Source organism: Dama dama, chromosome 15, assembly GCF_033118175.1.
Source record: "Dama dama isolate Ldn47 chromosome 15, ASM3311817v1, whole genome shotgun sequence".
Classification (NCBI taxonomy): domain Eukaryota; kingdom Metazoa; phylum Chordata; class Mammalia; order Artiodactyla; family Cervidae; genus Dama; species Dama dama.
In genome coordinates, this window is record NC_083695.1 from 10947576 (window position 1) to 10968345 (window position 20770).

General features: G+C 48.6%; 1 protein-coding gene and 1 non-coding gene across 3 annotated transcripts in view; both read right to left on the reverse strand.

The window, feature by feature from the left end:
• SLC35F3 (solute carrier family 35 member F3) overlaps positions 1-20770 on the reverse strand; it is a 401913-nt gene that overhangs the window by 118711 nt on the left and 262432 nt on the right. The window contains exon 1 of one of the 2 annotated variants that reach the window (XM_061162993.1): positions 17164-17280. The exons of the other annotated variant lie outside the window; for it this stretch is intronic. Within the exon in view, the coding sequence (XP_061018976.1) occupies positions 17164-17239 (76 nt within the window). The 5' untranslated portion in view covers positions 17240-17280. Of the gene's footprint in view, positions 1-17163; positions 17281-20770 lie in introns of those variants that run through there. 2 annotated transcript variants of the gene reach the window in all.
• TRNAG-UCC (transfer RNA glycine (anticodon UCC)) lies at positions 10100-10171 on the reverse strand. The gene has a single exon. It is a non-coding gene; the product is annotated as a tRNA-Gly (tRNA).

The following is a 20770-nucleotide window of genomic DNA, read 5'->3' on the forward strand; positions in this document are numbered from 1 at the left end:
CATAAAAATATAAAATTAAATTTCTCTTTTAAAAAATTGTACTATTAAAATGTCTTTATATATTTGGATTAAAGAAATTATATCCAACTTTTTAACTTCTCTGGTTCATTTGACCAGGGCATATTGATAATACACACACAAAATAAAGACATTCTGAACTCTATTGTTAAAAAATAAGATAGAGCTATGTTTCCCTAAGTATATTGCAATTAACAGGTACAGAATTATCAGAAAGAAGGATCCCATGATCGGAAGTTTGGAAAACAGGTTCTTTTGCTACAGGACTAATAGATGTAGTAGATTTCCAAAAGGCAGCTAGAGAATGTGTGCTTCCCATATTATTTCAACATAATACCTGTGGTAGGACTGGGGTCCCCTAGAATATACTTTTGGAAACACTGGAATAAACCATAAAGAATTAGAGGTATTCAAACCCAATACATTGCAAACTTTCCATTTCATGGCCCGGAATCTCATATAGTGATAAATCACTTACCAATTTCATTACCTCACTCATTCCTAATACTTCTTTTAAACTAGACCTACCTCATGTAAACTCAAAATATTCTTTACAGAATCATTACAAAAGTATTTCGTAGTATAAATAAAAACAATGCACTGCATATTCAAATCTTAGTACCTAGAGATATCACTGGACATTATGCTGCATTTTCCCCAGCAAAATTTGTATCTTTGCACAACACATACACATTCACACACAGCAAAACTGGGATTATACTGTATTTTTGGCCAGCAGTCATCTAACCGGATGCATAAGAGCACGTATTTCTAAATCTCACAGGGCTGCATATGCTGCAACACATCCAAGGAGCATTTCAATCTGCTAAGGAAGTTACCATGAAGCATCCGTCCTGTGCCAAGAACTTTGGGTGGTCAATAAATAAATATAAAACATGATCGCATCCTGCTCTTCAGGAACTTGCAGTCTATCTGGGAGTGACAAAACAGATCTATGAAAGAATTACAGAACAATTACAAATGGAGAAATTTTGACTGTAAGGCAAACTCTGAAGAGAGTGACACCAGTGTGGCTGTGATCCCAGAAAGATCAGAGGAGGCAGAAGCTTGGCTTGGGTCTTGCAGGATAGAAAGGATGAAGAACAAGAGAAGCAAAGATCAGGATCAGGACCTGGTCTGCCCCCAGAGTGGTGAGGAAGATGGTGAGCTCTGAAATCCCCACTGCCTTGTGCCACTGCAATGCCCAATCTTGCTCTGGCCAGATACACAGCAGGAGAAGTTTCCAGGCTAGCAGAAAAGACTTCAGCAAATTCAGATTTTGGAATTTACTTTTTCTAGGAAGTAAATATACATGCCCCAGTGTCCATAACAAATAGATAAAATTAAAGAATAAAGATAGAATGACACAATGAATTTGGTTAGCAGACGTATTTATTCTCCCGTATCTGAAAGGCAGCAAATGCATCCCATCCCATGCTACCATTCTCAAGGTCGTTTTCAGCAGCTATCCAACTGATGCTAGATTTCAGAAAGGAAGAATGACACGGAGGGGGCCAGTTTCCCCTTTCAAAGTCCTCTTGTATACTCCTGTGCAAGAAATTCTGATTTATTTTCTCTCCCCTCCTAAATTACAAGTGACTCCTCTGTACCAGTGACTTCTTGGTCACAGCAACACAAGTAACCAAGTGTTTGTTGTCACTCCTTATCACCCCTGAAAGGGCGCTGCAGAGTGTCTCAAAGAAATCAGGGCTGAATGAGCCTCATGCTGCATCCTGTCTCAGATCCTCTGACCATGATGACACAACTAAAATACTCTTTATGTCACCCTTACTCGCCAACACCCCCTTCCCACTAACAAGCCCTCTAGTTATGATCTTGAATTGGCCATCCTAACCTTGCACTTGAGCCAAGGGTTCTGGGCTCAGTGCAAAGGAGATGATACATTCTGACCCCACGGGTGTACTGACAGATGTGGTCATCGTGGCGTCATGCATCTCCCTTTGGCTGTGTTGTTTCTACACGTCCTGTTTACACCACTTGATTCACTCGAAACAGCTGGGGGACAGGTGGGCGTTTCCCAAATACTGTCACTGGAGCTGCTTCCACTGAGCATTTTGGAGAAAGGTATGTGTGTGTGTAGGGAGAGTGTTCTCTTACACACAACGCATATTCCATGGCACGCTAAGATATAACCATACCTGTGCGTAAACTTCCATCCTGAGCTGTGTTCATCCATGCTAAGTTGCTTCAGCTGTGTCTGACTCTTTGTGACGCTATGGACCAGAGCCTTTCAGGCTCCTCTGTCCATGGGATTCTCTAGGTAGGAATCCTGGAGTGGGCTGCCATGTCCTCCTCCAGGGGTCTCCCTGACCCAGGGGTTGAACCCATATCTCTTCAGTCTCCTGCACTGATAGGCAGGTTCTTTACCACTAACATCACCTGGGAAGCCAATGATTATTATAATATTATATATCATAATACAATAATGGAGTGGGTTGCCAGTCCCTTCTCCAGGGGATCTTCTCGACCCAGGGATTGAACCCAGGTCTCCTGCATTGCAGGTGGACTGTTTACTGTTTGAGCCAGTGTTCACTGTCAGGCAATTTACTGGAACCATACATTAGTCCTACCTGCAAAATCACATCTGATACTTCTCTCCTACAAGGGATCTAGAAAAATCTGCACTCTTCAGTCAAGCAGTACCTAGAGGCTGTGTCCCTACCTAGCAGAAGGAAACTCTTGGAGCTCTGGTTCAGTGGCTAACTCATTCTGGGACCCAGGCAAGTCCTCTGTCCCATGAGGTGTCCATTGTTTTATGCTGAGAAAATTAAGAATTGAGGGCTTTTTAGCTTTAGTTAGTGAAAGGCATTTCTCCAACAAGCAAGCAAGAAAATTGGAAAATCACTCACTATAAACTTCAAATTCCCATAAAATGGCTCTTCCAAGCTTCTGAGAGAACGCAAACAGTGACTTCTCTAGTGGTCCAGTGGTTAAGAATCCACCTTCCAATGTAGGGGATGTGGGTTCAATCCCCGGTCAGGGAACTAAGATCCCACTGGCCTTCTGCTTGACAACTACTGAGCCCGCAGGCTCTAGAGTCCGTGTTCTACAACTAGAGAAATGTCCACACGCCGCAACAAAGACCCAGCACAGCCAAAAAAGATAGAGAGATAGAACACAAATACTTCTTTCTTGAGGTCCCCTAGAAAAAGCAGACCCTTGTTGACTCTTTCTCTGAAGAAGTAGCCAGGAAGTTCTGCACTTAGAAAGTGCAAGAGTCACTGTCTTAGGGATAAGGGACTCACAGCTGGACTCAAGGACAACCCACGGGCTGGCCTGGGCCCAGCCTCCTGGAAGTGGAGGGCTTATCATCCTGAAGAGAACAGGAGAAGAGACTGCCCCATGACACCTCCATCAGTAAGATCTACACGGTTAATTTTTCAAAGTTGTTTTTGAGGACTAATTTTCCTAACTGTAAAATTCACTTGTTTCAGAAGTGCAGTGATTCTTAGTACATCTACAGAATCGTGAATCTATCACCCCATCCAGTCTTAGAATACTTCCATCATCTCAAAATGGGTCCTCATGTGTGTTCTGAAGTCACTCCCCAGCCCCCTGCCCCCATCCCAGGCAACCACGAATCTTCTATCACTACAGATTTGCCTACTCTGGTTTTTTCATACAAATTTGTCGACTTTTGCATCTGACTTTTTACTCGGCATAATGTATTTGAGGTTCCTCCATGGCACTTATGGCATGCATCAGGAGTTCATTCTTTTTACAACTGGATAGTAGGGCATATGGCTAGTCTATATTTTGCTTATCCAGTTATCAGTTGATGGCCAAGGGTACAGTTTCTAGTTCTTTGGCTACTGTGAATAACACTGCTATGAACACTCATATATTTAGTAAGTCCCCTACATATGAACCTGCAAGTTGCAAACTTTCAAAGATGTGAACATGCGTTCCATCAACGTCAGGTGTGAGAGACATGGCAGCCTGCCCTCCGTCTCCTATTGCTGACGATCCTTCAGCTCTACCATCTCCCACCTCCACTCCCTCCTCCGGGCAGTAACTCTTTTTGCCTGTTCACTCGATGCCAGACCCTGTATGCCAGCTGGTATCCTGTACTAGTGTACTTTTCAGGTTTCTGTACTGTAAGGTTAAAATGTTTTATTTTTGTTTGTTTTTATGTATTGTCTGTGTGAAAAGTATTATAAGCCTATTACATATTACAGTACAGTGCAATATAGCACATTGTGTTAGTTGGGTACCTGGGCTAACTTCGTTGGACTTAGGAAAAAATCGGACTTAAGAATGCACTCTCAGAACAGAACTTGTTTGTATGTTGCGGACTTACTTTAAGTCTTTGTACAGATATGTTTTCGTTTCTCTTAGATGGACTAGTTAAAGTTTTAGCCAATTTACTGATACGTACTGTGAGGCATAAGGCAGACACACACCCTTTCCCAGGGGAGCTTGTCTGTACAAGTGTTGGGGTTTACGGTATCCACGTCGTAGATGGGTCAATGTTTCCAAACTGACCCACACAAGACACAATTGATGGCTGCTCTGGGAACAGAGCCCCTACCCTTTTCTTTTTCTGGATTGCCCAGGGAAGAGGGCTTGATGAACGATTTTCCCAATTGCTGATCACTGATGCATATATCCTTTCAGGGCCTCGTCACCCAACGAAACAGCTTTTATAAAATCAGGAGCTTGGAAGAAAGCTTTTGTTTATGGCCATTTGCAAGTGTAATTCATCTCCCAAATATGCAGTTTGGGTTTTGTTTACCTCATCTACTCATTAAATACTTGCTCAGTGAATTTGCGTGTGACTGTTTCTTTTAAAACGTGGTTTGGAGGGAAGGGAAGAAAAGGCTGCCACATGTGTAAGGCCACCCCAGGCCCTGGGTGTCCCCAAAGAAATCCTGATGTCACACATCCTGATGTATGATGCCCACCTGCACTTGTCAAACTATCTGTTTGTATTCCTGGCCTCTGGGTCAGAAAATATTCCCACTATTCATGCACGATGAAGGCTCAGTCACACTCCTGTCTGGCAATGGGCCCCAGGAAAGATGGACTCCACAGATAATTAAAGCTGACCCTAAGTAAGGGAGAAGAAGAGGGCACAGGGAAGCAAAAGGCAAGTGACGAGCTTTGTTGGTTTTTTTTTTTTTAATTGTTTTTAGACTGCGTGGTCATGCCATTGCACTGCTTGCAGGATCTTAGTTCCCCAACCAGGGAATTGAACCCAGGCTCTTGGCAGTGAAAACGTGAAGTCCTAACCGCTGGACCCCCAGGGAATTCCCCATATGACAGTTAAACATACAGTATATATGCTCTCTGCCAGGAGATTACACACCTTTTTTCAAAACTTGCCTTAATGTTGGCAGAGTATGACTATTCTTCCTTTGCAGGACAGCTGAGGGTCTCACAGTTAGTTTCCCAAGGTCACAGAGTAGTGAGGGGCTGAATGCAGTTCCAAGCATCTGTCTGACCCCAAAGTACCCAGAGGAATGAACAGCACGCCTTATTCTTCCCTTTGGAAGTGATTGGTGCTGACCACCCTGGTCACATCTGCCAATCACTAAAGAGGGGCTTTAAGTTTTCAAAAGGACAGACTCTATTTTTAAATTTGAAGCATCCTGAGTGTGTATGGAACTCTGGGCTGGGGTTCACCAACATGAAATGAAGACTTTTGTGAGCTGAGTGTCTATGTCCTCCTTCAATTTATACATTAAGACTGTAATCTCCAACAGCTGCATTTGCAGTTGAAGCCTCTAAAGTCATAATAAAGGTTAAATGAGGTCATAAGGGTGGGGCCCTGATCTGATAGGGTTGGTGGCCTTATGGGAAGAGAGAGAGCAGGGAGCTCATCCTGTGCACATAGAGAGAAGCTGAATGAGGACACAGCAAAGAAGTGGTTGTCTATAAGCCAGGAAGAGCACCTCCACCAGAAGCCAACTTTGCCTACACCTTGATCTTGGACTTCCAACCTGCAGAACACTCAGAAAATAAATGTCTATTAAGTCATCCAGGCGGTGGTACTTTGTCATGGCAGCCTGAGCAGACTGGCCTGAGGGTGTTACAGTGGGGAGTGCACTGTGCCTGTGAAGGTGTGAGGCACAGACCGAGAGCTGTCACTGTGCAGGAAGTGGTGACAAGCTGTGGATGAGTATTTATTGTGATAACTTCTTAGAAGAAATACCGCCATATCGTAACCAAGAGAAGACTGAAGAGGCATGTGATATGGCATGCTAGACAGCATCCTAGAACAGAAAAAGATGGTAGGTAAGAACCAGAGAAATCTGAATAGATATGAATTTTAGTTAATAATAAGGTATCAATGTTGGCTCATTAATTGTGATAAATGTATCATACTAATAGAAGATGGTAATAACAGAAGAAACTGGATGTGAAGTGTTTAAGAACTCTCTGTACTCTCTCTGCAACTTTTCTGTAAGTCTAAACTGTTCTAAAATAGGGCATCCCCGGTGGCTCAGTGGTAAAAAATCCACCTGCAATGCAGGAGACATGTGTTTGATCCCTGGGTTGGGAAGGTCTCCTGGACAAGGAAAGGCAACCCACTCCAGTATTCTTGCCTGAAAAATCCCTGGAGAGAGGAGCCTGGCAAGCTATAGTCCATGGGGTCGCAAAAGAGTCAGACACGACTTAGCGACTAAACAACAACAATTCTAAAATACAAGATTCATTTAAAAAAAAAAAAAAAGAAAGGAATAACTGCCATGGATGACTACATTAGAAATAAGAGGTACTCCTCTGAATTGCTTAAGCCTTTGCTGTAATTCCTGGAGATTAACATGTAGAGATAGATGACGACACGGCAGCTGCAAAGTTGTTTTTTTTTTTTTTTTTCAAAGTTGTTTTTAAAAAACAAAATTATTTCCCTGGTGTGGATACAGAATTGGGAGGTGAAGGAAGGCTGCTTTTTAAAAGGCGGTGGAGCTGGTTGATGGCAGGAACTTCACTGGAAGTCCCACCTGGCTGCAGCGCCAGTCTGAATCAGCCGCAAATCTGGCCTGCTCCTCGGCCATCATCACCACCTCTGAGGACAGACACTAATGCTGGCCCTTCCGCCCCACTCCTCACATCCTTAGAGGTCCCCAAATAACTCCCAATATCCAAACCACACCGCCTCTTGCAGGGGATTTAAAACAATTCTGGAATGTTCACAGCCCAAAGCAAATATGACTTCTGAGAAGGTGAATGGATACGGGTAAGCTTGAGATAATGCCTTTAGCGCCTTGGGGGAGGGAAGAGGCCACCTTGGGAGGGGAGCCAGGGCCTGTTTGGATCTGTGGTCTGAAGACACCTGGGCTGGAAGGGATCAGTTTTAATCCCTGCGCCTGCCAGTCGTGGCCTGTTAGCCTCCAGAGTTCTACCGCCTGCCCAGGCACATCACACCTCTGTTCACAGCAGGCATTCACCCCGGAAAGATCGGGGGATATTCCTGCATTGCTGGGACCCCCACACAAATACCAACTTATGTACACACTCCTCTTCTCTTAAGTCTGTGTGGTGGGAGTCAGGTTGTCATGCCTCACAGGGAAACGGGGGTTATAGGAAGGCAGACTGTGTGCAGCACAGCCCCCCAGGAAAGAAGGGTTACATGGAGTCTCCTCCTCTGAAGGGGAGCAGGGAGACAGGGCGATATTTTAACAGGTGGCCTAGGCGGTTGCACAACTCATCTTGATGCACAAAGCAGTCTTCTAGAACATCCGGTTCTCAGCAGAGTCATGTAACGTCCATCTCTAAGGCAGGACTGAGGATGCTTGTTCAAGGACCCAAGTGCGGTCAACTTAAGGTTTCAAAAGTCCTCCTTGGCTTCGCTCCACCCCTCTGCCTGGGCTGAGGGCGATGGGCTGAGCGCATCCCAGGCAGAGAGGCTTTGCTGTGGAAACACCCAGGCCAGCTCCAGGCAAAGCTGGAAATTTTCATACTCCTCTTTGGGGTCTTTCTAGACCTCTTTCTGTACCCCCATCATGGGGGGCTGCTGTCTGGAGTCCATTGCTTTCCTGCTGCTGAATATTCATAGAATCTAAGTGCTCATTTAACTTTTCTTCCTCTTCCTGCCCAGATGCCAAGTCCCACCCCTGAAACACACACACACATGCATGCACACATGTACACACATATACACAAATACAGGCATGCACATACACACAAGAACACACACATACATACAAGCACACATACACACTCACATGCAGACACACGTGGGGCTTCCCAGGTGGTGCAGTTGTAAAGAATTCACATGCCAGTTCAGGAGGCACAAGTGACTCGGGTTCGATCCCTCGGTCAGGAAGATCCCCTGGAGGAGGAAATGACAACCACACCAGTATTCTTGCCCGGGAAATCCCATGGACAGAGGAACCTGGCGGGCTACAGTCCATGGGGTCACAAAACAGTCAGACAGGCCTGAGCGTGCATGCACTGCTTCCTCTATGAAGACACATGCATGCACACACACACACACACACACACACACATCCACACTTACACTCATGCACACACACACACACACACAGGTCAAATTTCTGACTTGCCCTGGGTCTTGTTCCCTCAGTCTTGCTCTCTGATAGTAAAGAGATTTCATCAGATAAACCAGTCCCTGCTAATGAGTAAGCTACTTACTAGACTCATAGATTCTTCCTGCTGAAACAGCCACGGAAGACCTACTTTAATCCCCTTTCTTTTCAGAGAAGAGAAGCCCAGGCTCCAGGAGGTGAGAATTGGCTAGCAGGGAAGCAGGACATGCAACGCCAGCATCCTGTGCCCACAGGGCGTTCTTCCTCCACATTCCCCTTCAGTGACACGGTGTCTTAACCAGTGAGAATGGATCACTTGCCAAAAAGGCTTTTAAGAGTTATATCTCTCCTGGGCTCTCCCACACAGCTCCTCCAAACCCTGTCTCACCTCTGTGAGCCTTCGTCTCCATCCATCATTTCTGGCAGATGGTGCCACTTCGTACATTACGGAGAAGATCCAAGTCACCAGCTCAGGTCCTTGGCTTCCCTCCCCAGCAGCCGACATTTCTGAGGTCTTTGATCTCATCTCTTCCCTTCCTGCCAGGCTAACCATCCTTTCTCTGGCCGGGTCTGTCCTCCCAAGCCCCTCTGCCTCCAGTTTCTGCTGCCTCAATCACACTCTCCTGGGGCAACTCCAGACCTGCCCCAGCACCAGACTTCCTCCTCCAATTTACAGAAACATCAGCTCTCCCTAGGGCTTCCCAAGTGGCTCAGTGATAGCAAATCTGCTAGCCAACCAGGAGATGCAGGTTCGATCCCTGGCCTGGGAAGATGCCCTGAAGAAGGGAATGGCTACCCACTCCAGTATTCTTGCCTCGAGAATTTCATGGACAAGGAGCCTGGCAGGCTATAGTCAGTGCATGGCATTGCAAAGAGCCGGACACAAGTGAATGACTAACATTTTGACCAGCTCTCCCCAAATCTCTCCCCTTTCCCCTAAAGAGAACTTAACTCCCCTCACCTCTCTTACTGACCAACACCTTTACTGGCCTCTGCTTTTCTTCTCCTTTGCCAAACACTCACCCCTTGCAATCTGGTTTGTGGACCAGCAAAACTGTTTCTATAAAACTGTGTCATGGGGTCCAGACGTTAGAACTCTGTGCTCTCACTGCCAAGGGCGAGGGCTCTATCCCTGATCAGGGAACTAAGATTCCACAAACTGAACAGTGCGATCAAAAAACAAAACAAATACTGCTTCCTTTGACCCTATTTGATACCGCATCACAATTTCTCCTTCTTGGTTTTCTTCCTGGGATTTCCATGATGCCCTTTGATCTGGGTTCTGCCTCTTCTATCTCCCCAATGTCTGTAGCCAGCAGGCTTCTGGGCCAGCCTGTTCATCCCCACAATGCCGTCTCCCACCTGATTTGTCACTTGGCCTTTATCACCTCTTTCTCCCAGGCCCTTGCCTCCTACATGTGACACCTGCACTCAAAGGCCTCACTCTCATCTTGTCTAAACTTGTCCCCTGTCTCCCTAGCTGTGACTGCCAATGACATCTTAATCTTTATTTATTTTTATTTAATTTTTGGGGGGGCCACATCACTCAACTTGCAGGATCGTAGTTCCCTGAACAGGGATTGAACCTGTGCCTCTGAAGTGGAAGTGCAGCGTCCTAACCACTGGACTGCCAGGGAATTTAAAGCATCTTCATCTTTAGAGTCCTCTGGGATGACTCCCTTTCTGCCCTCCTACTTCAACTCTGTCTGTGATATACTTGACTGTTTTTGATTCTACTCTAATTCCTTTATAAATATTTATTGTGATTGGTGAAATCACCTTCATGGTTCATACTGAACATCACAGCCATGTATCCCAGACTAAGACGGTGTCTCCCTTCCTTTCCACACCTCCCTCTTCCTACTAGTTACGGTCGACTCTCCCAGGCCCGGAGTTCGAGAGGCCCTCCAAGTTTGCCTATGGCCAGCCTTGACCTTCTTCCCCTGACTTCTTTAGATAACGTAAGCGCTGCCCCCACCAGACTCCCACAGGTCTCGGCCAAATGCTACCCTCTCCTAAGCCTGCATCTTGGTCTGCAGGGCCACCTCTGCCTGGAACCCCACGTTCTTACCTCCCACCTGTGACAGCAGGGCTTCCGTAGTGGCTCAGATGGTAAGGAACCCGCCTGCAATGCAGGACACCTGGGTTTGATCCCTGGGTTGGGAAGCTCCCCTGTAGGAGGGCATGGCAACCCTCTCCAGTGTTCTTAGCCTTTTCTGGTGGCTCAGACAGTAAAGAATCTGCCTATAATGCAGGAGACCTGGGTTCAGACCCTGGGCTGGGAAGATTCCCTGGAGGAGGGCATGGTGACCCACTCCAGTATTCTTGCCTGGAGAATCCCCATGGACAGAGGAGCCTGGCAAGCTACAGTCCATGGGGTTGCAAAGAGTTGGACACGACTGAGCAACTAATAAGCATAGCACACGATGACACGGAGGGCAGAGGCGTGGCCTCTACCATGGTGCTGCGATCATGCTCCCAGAAGACCAGCTTGAAAGGATACATAATCATCGCCTGGAGTTCAGTGATGAGAAGGGTTCTGAGACCACATCCAGGCTCAGCAGGAAATAAGTGTCCTGTTAGATTATGTCATTTTGACAAGGCAAGGGTAAGAGTGACAAGAGTGGCTATCTATGTCCCGGCCAAAAGTGAGCTTCAGGGATTTCCCTGGCAGTCCAGTGGTTAAGACTGTACTTCCAATGTAGAGGGCCCAGGTTCCATCCCTGGTAGAGGAACTAAGATCCCACATGCAGTGGGCACGACCAAGGGAAAAAAAAAATTACCTTCCAACATGCAATCTTTCTTTGCGACATTTCTCACTTGTTTGGGTCAAGGATTATAACTGGCTCCTCTTGGCATCTCCAGTAATATCTGGTTCCTTCTCTTGCACATATTAGGTAACCCACTGGATCAATACAGGAGTGATTTTTGTCCTTGAGGTTTTAGGTCTAGAGTGATCCAACCTAGAAAACATTTTGGGCATGGGGACCCTTTGGCAGTATACTTCTCAAGACAAGAGGCTTCTAAGGTTGACCCTCAGGGCTGCATGTCCCCGAATAACAGTCTTATTCCTTTAATAAAAACAAAGGAGGTGGCTTCCCTGGTGGCTCAGTGATAAAAAATCTGCTTGCCAATGCAGGGGACATGGGTTTGATCCCTGATCTGGGAAGATCACACATGCCGCGGAGCAACAAGGCCCGTGCACCACAACTATTAAGCCTGGGCTCTAGAGCCCAAAGACGCAACCACTGAAGCCACATGCCCTAAAGCCCAGGCTCCACAACCAGAGATGTCACCACAATGAGAAGCCCGCATACTGCAACTAGAAAAAAACCCTAGAATCAACAAAGACTCAGCACAGCCAAAAAGTAAAATAAATGAAAACATCTTTTAAAAAACAAAAGACAGAGGGACTTCCCTCGTGGTCTAGAGGTTAAGAATCCACCTTCCAATGCAGGAGACATGGGTTCGATCCCTGGTTGGGGAACCAGGATCCCACATGCCTCAGGGCAACACACCACAGCAAGAAGCCCCGGGCCGCAACAAATACCTAACACAGTCATAAGTAAACAAACAAAGGAGCCAGAGCCAGATCGAGGCTGGGGGAGGCTGAGACAGGCTGACTGCCCTGAAGCAGAGGCAGTAGTAATACCAACAGTAGTGGGCCCTGTGAGCCGTAGCAGTGGTCCAGACCTCTAAGTCACGTTGTGATGGGAGGAAACAGGTACTGAGCACTGACAAAGTGCCAAGCAAATACGCACGTGCAGCCTGGCACCCTTGCTTTTTCCTTTTCTTCCTAATAGAATTTTATTTAAAAGAATTTTTTATTGGCCATGCTGTGGCTTACAGGATCTTAGTTCCCTTGCCAGGAATTGAATCCAGGCCTTCTTCAGTGGAAGCACAGATTCTTAACCACTGGAACACCAGGGAATTGACAGTACCCTTGATTTCTCATCACATAACTTCTATGAGTGAATCCCCAAGCCTCAGTTTCCTCATCAGTAAATTGCAGTAATAATGCTTCCTTCTTTTGGAAGGCAAAGAGATTATGTAGCCATCTTCCCAAACAAAGTGCCTGCAACCTATCGATAATGCTCATTAGCAGGAAACTATTACTCTCATTATTACAAGAGACAGATCATCACCCTCATTTCCATTTGAAAGAACTGATTCCCAGAGAGCTTTAATCATGAAGCCAAAGTCACTTGGCTCAGCAGGAGAGGTGGGCCCCAAACCCAGTCCACGTACAGTCCACATGTGGCTGTGGCGGCCTCTTGGGGGAATTTGCTGTCTTGTTCTCAGCCATTAATTTCTGCTGACTGTAATTTTATGGAACATGAATTAGTTGGTTGTGAATACAGATGATCCAAGTAAAGATGTGTTACTGATCAATATTCAGTGTCTGTGTCCAGGGGAAACGCCAGGAAAGGAAGATAAAAAACAATACAAGGTGTGCCGTCAGACAGGAGAGATGCCATCAACCTGGCTGGAAGTCCCTTTCAAGACACAACTCCTCCCGGAGCCCAGGTGCAGTCCCCTTCTGCTTTCCAGCAGGCCCTGTGCACTTACCCTCCCTCTGCCTGAACCGGCCTCCCCTCCCTCCCGGCCGGACAGGTTTTCTCACTTCAGTTGCAAGGACTCTACCTCAGAAGTCTTCCTCCACAGAAAAATATCCCCCTCTGGGAGGCCTCCTCCTCCTCCTCTTCCTCCTTCTCCTCCTCTTCCTCCTCCTCAGGATAACCTCCTCCTCCTCCGGAAGGCTTTCCCCTTCTCCTCTTCCTCCTCAGGAAGGCCTTCCCCTTTGCCTCTTCCTTCTCCTCATGAAAGCCTCCTCCTCCTCCCCTCCTCCTCCCCACGAAGGCCTCCTCCTCCCCCTCTTCCTCCCTCTCCTCAGGAAGGCCTCCCCCTTCTCCTCTTCCTCCTCAGGAAGGCCTTCCCCTTTGCCTCTTCCTTCTCCTCATGAAAGCCTCCTCCTCCTCCCCTCCTCCTCCCCACGAAGGCCTCCTCCTCCCCCTCTTCCTCCCTCTCCTCAGGAAGGCCTCCCCCTTCTCCTCTTCCTCCTCAGGAAGGCCTTCCCCTTTGCCTCTTCCTTCTCCTCATGAAAGCCTCCTCCTCCTCCCCTCCTCCTCCCCACGAAGGCCTCCTCCTCCCCCTCTTCCTCCCTCTCCTCAGGAAGGCCTCCCCCTTCTCCTCTTCCTCCTCAGGAAGGCCTTCCCCTTTGCCTCTTCCTTCTCCTCATGAAAGCCTCCTCCTCCTCCCCTCCTCCTCCCCACGAAGGCCTCCTCCTCCCCCTCTTCCTCCCTCTCCTCAGGAAGGCCTCCCCCTTCTCCTCTTCCTCCTCAGGAAGGCCTTCCCCTTTGCCTCTTCCTTCTCCTCATGAAAGCCTCCTCCTCCTCTTCCCCCTCCTCCTCCTCAGGAAGGCCTTCCCCTTCTCCTTTTCCTCCTCAGGAAGGCCTCCTCCTCCTCTTCCCCCTCCTCCTCCTCAGGAAGGCCTTCCCCTTCTCCTTTTCCTCCTCAGGAAGGCCTCCTCCTCCTCTTCCCCCTCCTCCTCCTCAGGAAGGCCTTCCCCTTCTCCTTTTCCTCCTCAGGAAGGCCTCCTCCTCCTCTTCCCCCTCCTCCTCCTCAGGAAGGCCTTCCCCTTCTCCTTTTCCTCCTCAGGAAGGCCTCTTCCTCCTCCTCCCCTTCCTCCTCCTCAGGAAGGCCTCCCCCTTCTCCTCCTCCTCCTCAGGAAGGCCTCTTCCTCCTCCTCAGGAATCCTTCCCCTCCCCCTCCTCAGATTATCCAGTTATCAGTGTCCCTGCAATTCTCTGTCCTAAATTCTGAACCAAAACTTAAACTTACTACCTTGTACTGGATTACCTATTCATTGTATGGGTCTCTTTCCCACTAAGCTGAAACTTCCTTCAAAGAATGAAGCGAGCATTGCTCCTATTCACACTTCCAGGGACACAGAGCAGGATCAGGGGAGATATCTGTTGAGTAAATGAAGTCATCTTGTCCACCATCCTGTGCTTGAGTTCCACCAAGAGTTGTATTTTCTATTTTGGTTTTATATGTACCACATGCTGGGGCTTTCCTGCCTCCCCTTAGAAGATACACCACACAAGCTAATAAATATCCTTTGCTGGCTGCCTTCCACCACTGGAGCCTGTCTGCCATCCACACAGAGACAGCCACAGTAGGGGGACCACCTTATCCTCTGCATCCAAGGCAAAACAAAATGATTCAACACTTCCAAAACAAGCACGCAAGATGCAAATGGTTTCAAAAAATAGACACCAAACCAAATTGAACACAAATACCAAGGGAAGAAAAGCAGACAAACAGAAAGAGCTACATGGAAATCTAGGCATACCCAGGGCAGGTTTAATTAGCTCTGCCCTGCAGACCTTTTCTGACACACACACAGGTGTCCTATACAAAAAGGAGGCCTTCTAGTATCCTTAGAACTCTGCAGATGCTTCCAGATACTTCCAAAATGTCTAGATACCCCACACATGTACTCTTTGTGAGAGCAGCAAGAAGGTTCACCAAAGGTGTGAGATAGTCTGTGACTGGAGGATTGCCAAACATTTATTAAGCACCTACTATATGCCAGGCATGTGCCAGGTATTGTCGCCTACCTACCTACTGACCTGATTGCATTCATTTCCCAAAATCCTCTGAGGTAGATTGTTAGTTCTGTTCTACAGTTGAGGAAACTGAGGCTCAGTGTTTATGATTTATACACTGCAAAGGGGGAGTCTTGATCCCCCGAGCTGTCCGATTCTTAGTTTAATATACTTCCCATTATCCACAGACATCTATGTGCAAATGTTAATTAAGAAACCAAACCTGGGCTGTGCGAGGTCATCCATGGGAAGAGTAGGCTCAAGGCTCACCCGGTAGTAGCCCCAAGGGACTTGGGGGAGGGAACCCCCATTTTTACTCCTTGAAGGTCAACCCTAGGCCTGGCTGGAGTGGGGGGACCTCTGCCTGGCAAGTCACCCTTGACCTCTGCACTACCTCTGAGGTCACAGTGCCCAGCTCCGGAGGCCTCGCCATTCATGCCCAGCCTGATTCCGAGTGCCCCCTGGGAGGTGTCCTGCCCAAGGTGGTGGTTCAGCCTGGGGGAGGTACCCCACAACTAGAGAGCAGGGCCGACCTGTTTGACTTAATCAATGAAGACAGAGCCACTTCCCATGAAGATCCCATGAACAAGAAGACACTTCCAGCTTCTCCAAGGGAAACAAATATCCAACTCTTCCCCTCCCCAACTTGCTTATTCCCCTGGGCAAGATCCTCGGGAAGGCTTGAAAATGCAATGGGGAATGGCTACCCACTCCAGTATTCTTGCCTGGAGAATCCTATGGACAGAGGAGTCTGGCGGGCTACAGGCCATTGCGTGGAAAAGAGTAGGACACGATTGAGCGACTAACACGTTCACTTTTTTTCACCCCCGCCCCAGAGGTAGCACATGCACTAAATTCAGGTGTAGGTCACTCATACCAAGTCTTTCTTAAAATTGGGAAGGGGGAAAGGAGAGACAGCCATGTGCAGGAAAAAAAAACCAAAAATCCCAACAATCTTCCAAAGGTAGGAAATGAGAAATAGTTAAGTATTAAGAAATATATAGAATATACGAAACTGTTAGTTGCAGGTTAGTGCAAAGTGATGTTCTGAAAAGCATGGCTTTTGGTTCCAACAGCTGAGATGCCATTCCTGCTTCTCCACCTACCATTGCAGGTCTTGGACAAGTCCATCCACCGTTCTGGGCCTGAGTCCTCCTCTCTAGTGGGGGCAATGGTACCAGGATGACTATTGGCAGGTGCCCTGCCAGCCTCCTCTCCCTCTGATTCTCTCTCTCCTTGTAACAAACAAGAGCTCGGGAGGGAATACAGGGTCCTCAGAAACCATCACACAGAGGTCCCGGCTCCCAGCTCCAATCACAGGGGAAGAGCAGAAGCCAGGTTTGCACTGGGATCCTTAGTTCAGGCTCTAGAACAAGAGGTCTGCTTTCCTCAACCCGCCGACGGGCCCTTCGCAGCCCTCACCGGGCCTAAGGAGACTCAGCCAGTCCGCCTCGGCCTCCCGGGAGGAGGAGTTGCGGGCTGAGGCTGTGTCTCTCTGCGTTTCCTCCTTCCCCATAGAAAGACAGGGTCCTCTTTACTCCAGCTCAGTGCCCGCTGGGTCTGAGTAAGGTTGCTCCCCGGAGCCGCTATGGGTCTCTGCCTCAGATCCCCTGAGTAGGGGGAAAGCAACGTTTTCCAGGCTGCTGGTGGCTTTCCGCTCACCTGCTGGCCCTGCCACGGAGCGGGGCATCGCTTGGCTTGTGGGCTGAGGAAGGCTCGGAGCGCTGGGCGGGATGTCTCCGCCTGCGGCAGACAGCCTTCTCTAAGCTACGCCTCTGGTCTGCCTGGGGGTAGGATGGGGTGAGCCGGGGTGATGCTCCCAACCCAGGGGACTCCGGACAGGCCTCGAAGGAGCTGAAGTGCCGGACAGGAGGCAGCCCGCAGTCCCCTCCCTGCAGCTTCTCGGGGCAGCCGGACGAGCGAGCCGCCACCTCCGGAGGCGCGCGGCGCTGCCCCAGGGGCACAGGTAACAGGGAGCGAGGATCCCGGCTCCAGGCCCCGCCGCCCCGGTCCGTTACCTTCCACTTTGGTGAGGGTCAGGACCGGACTGTTGCAGGCGCTGAGCGGGGCCACCCGGGCCGAGTGCTTCTTCATGATGAGCCGTCAGCCTCCTTGAGCGCCACCGCCGATCGCCTACATCCTGGGGCCGGCTGGAGCGCGCCTCGCGGGCCCGTTGGCCTCCTCCGGGGAGGAGCGCGAGCTGCTGGCCGCCCCGGCCCTGCCTCCCGGGGCCGCCGGCCGGGCTCCCGTCGCCGCGCAGGGCTCACTGCGGCGGCCGCCCCGCGGAGCGCATGGTCGCCGGCCGCTCACCCACTCCGCACCCGCGTGCACAGCCTCCCGCTCCGAGGTTGCCGCAAACTCCAACGTCACGTACAAGTGCACTCCCCGCTCCCACCCCGCGGGCTCACCTGCTCCGCCCCCGCCCCGGGCCGCCCAGCCCCGCAGCCCGGCTTCCTCCCTCGGAGCTCGGAGCTCGGCCCGAGGGTTGCCTCCGATCGGGGCGCGGGGCCGCCCCGAACCTCCCCGGCAGCCCCTGTCCTTTGCTGAGACCAGCGCACGGGCGGCGAGGCCTTGAGAACTTAGCCTCAGAGGTTCACAAGTTTAAACAGGGAGCTACAGACTTCGGATGGGGAGTTAGCCTCCTCCCTGCGCAAAATCCTGAATTACTGGTTTACGAGAAGAGTCAGAAAAAAAGCAAAGTTTTCCCCGGCTGGCATTAACTTCTTTGGAAGTCTGGAGGCACGTTGTTACTCTTCCTGATCCCCTGGACAGCTCTTTTTCCTTTTGAGGACGATGCCAAGTCCAGAGAAGCAAGGCTGCCCCAAGAAAACAAAGGCTTGGGACTTCTGCCTCTGCCCTGGTGCCCCAGTCCTGAGAGGTCCGACTCCCTGGGAAGCAGGGAAAGCTTCCCTGCTGGGCCGAAGTGGCCCAGATCCCAGGTTTCTGCTGCAGCTTTCACCTCTGCAAGCACTGGTCTCACTGCTCCCACTCTGACCCACTGTAAGCTACTGGCCAAGGATGCTTGATGAAAAGCAATGACATCCCTCTTGCATCACTGGCTGGGCGATCCCTGAGTGACTACCCGGTCCCCAGGACGTTTATCTCATGATAGTGCATCATCACAGGTGCCCAGCCATCATCCTTGTGGAAAGGATGCACAGGACTTGTGTGGTCCAGGAACTCTAAGGGGCTTTATGGACATCTCATTCACGCAGGCCCAGCCATCAGTTTTGGTCTCAGGCTCCACTGGGAATCGGAAGACTCCGTGCTGACTCCAGGTGGGTTTTGTTGTTATTGTTAAGCCCTCACCTCCCACTCTACCTGGTTTCCTGTCACCAAGTGGATGTTCCACTCTATCGTGTCATTTTTATCCCCCATCAGGGTAACTCGGTGGCATGGCAGAGGTGGAGAGGGGTCTTACCGCAATCCGGTTTCCCTAGCCTGGAACCTACTGGGTGTCTCTGCTGCCATCCACCTTCATGTTCCCAGATCTCTGGTGGAAGTGGTTCCTACCAGTTGCTTGTGTAGGGTTCTTGTTATTCACTTGCCCTCTAGAACTCCCGAAATGAACAGCATAACTGCTGGGTCTCCATAAAAGCCAGGGGCTTCCTGGGTTGCTGCCTCATTGCTATAGCAAAGGAAAGGCCCTCTAGTGGTGGCCTTCACACTATGCGCCTCTTACTCGGACCTTGTCCCCAGGACCCTAGACATGACACCACAGTTAAGTCAATAAACCATTCACTTCTTTGTAAAAATTAAGCACGAATAAAACAAACAAACAAAAAGCAAACCAAAAACTCGAAAAATCTCATCTATTACAGAAGACCTTTCAGCATAATATTCCCATGTGTGTCATCAATCAACATTTGCTATATATACAATAACTAAATAAAATAAACATCACAAATAAAAATAAATAAATAAATAAATATGTCATAATTTACCCATTTTATGAGCACTATGTATCAAGTACTGTGCTAAGTGTTTTACATAAATTACTTCGTTTTCTACTCACAAAAGCTCTGCAAAATTGTTGTTACAAATTTAGTAAATTTGTAAAATTTTACTCTGCAAAATTAGTTTTACAAATGGGGAAACTGAGGCTAAGAGAAATGAACTAAAATGTCCCAGGTCATATAGTAACCAGCTGAGCAGGGATTTATTTATTTTTCCATTTATTTTTCAATGGAGGAAAATTGCTTTACAATGTTATGCTGGTTTCCGCCATACAACAACTTGAATCAGCCTTTTACACACATCCTCTCCCTCTTGAGCCCCCCTCCCCTCGCTGCATCCCCCCTCCCCCGGGTCATCATAGAGCATCAGGCTTGGCTCCCCGTGTGAGAGAGCAAGTTCTCACCAGCCTTCTGTTTTACACGTGGTACTGTATCTATGTTGATGCTACTTTCTCCATTTGGCCCACACTTTCCCCACTGTGTCCACAAGTCCGTTCTCTACGTCAGTGTCTCCATTTTTTCCCTTGAGCAACTCTGAACAAATCAAAAGCTTACACTTACAACTGCTATGCTATTCTCTTATGTTACAAAATGTAAAAATTCCATGTAACTATTCCAGTTGAGGTGGGAGACACAGTAATCTGTAATCCATTTCCTTTCATTTGACTGTGGTTTTAGAAGAGCTCATCATGCTCATGCTTGTCTGGACTGTCCAAACTCATTTTGCTGCACAGGTCACAACCAAAATGTCCAATAAGTGTCTGTCTAGCTGATTTTTTAGTTATCTGTGCATGTGTGTGCACGAAGTCACTTCAGTTGTGTCCAACTCTTTGTGATCCTATGGACTGTAGCCCACAAGGCTCCTCCGTCCATGGGATTCTCCAGGCACGAATACTGGAGTGGGTTGCCATGCCCTTCTCCAGGGGATCTTTCGTGACCCAGGGATCAAACCCACATCTCTATGTCTTCTGTACTGGCAAGCAGGTTCTTTACCCGTAGCGCCACCTGGGAAGCCCTTTTAGGTATCTATTATCTATTTATTGCAATCTTATGTATAAATCAAATAGATAATTAAATATTACTAAATACCCTTGCCATTAATTTCACTCTAGGACGTTTTGACACCCAAGAGGTCATCACCTCCCTGTGGCTTTCAATTTCTGCTTATCAAAGAGGTGGTATGGTACCAGTCCTCACTTCCTCCCCTTAGTTTTAGGCATTGAGTGTTTTTCTCTATTCAACTCTCTCAGCCTCTGTGCTCCCTCACCTTGTGTTTCAAATAAAAAACAAACTTCCTCCACTCCTTTTAAAGATATTATGTTTATTTATCTTTTTGCCACACCACCAGCTTGCAGGATCTTAGTTCCCTGGCCAGGGATTGAATCCGTGCCCTCTGCAGTAGAAGCTTGATTCTTAAGCACCAGACCCCAGGGAAGCCCCCTCCACTTCTTTTTAAATCAGGAGGCCCTGCTGCTTTCCATAGGAACACGGATACTCCTCAACGCACATCTTTTTTGGGAGTAGGTGTGATGCATGCGTGCTAAGTCGCTTTAGTCGTGTAAACTCTGTGCGATCCCATGGACTCTAGCCTGTCAGGTTCCTCTGTCCATGGGATTCTCCAGGCAAGAATACTGGAGTGGGTTGCCATTTCCTTCTCCAAGGATGATGG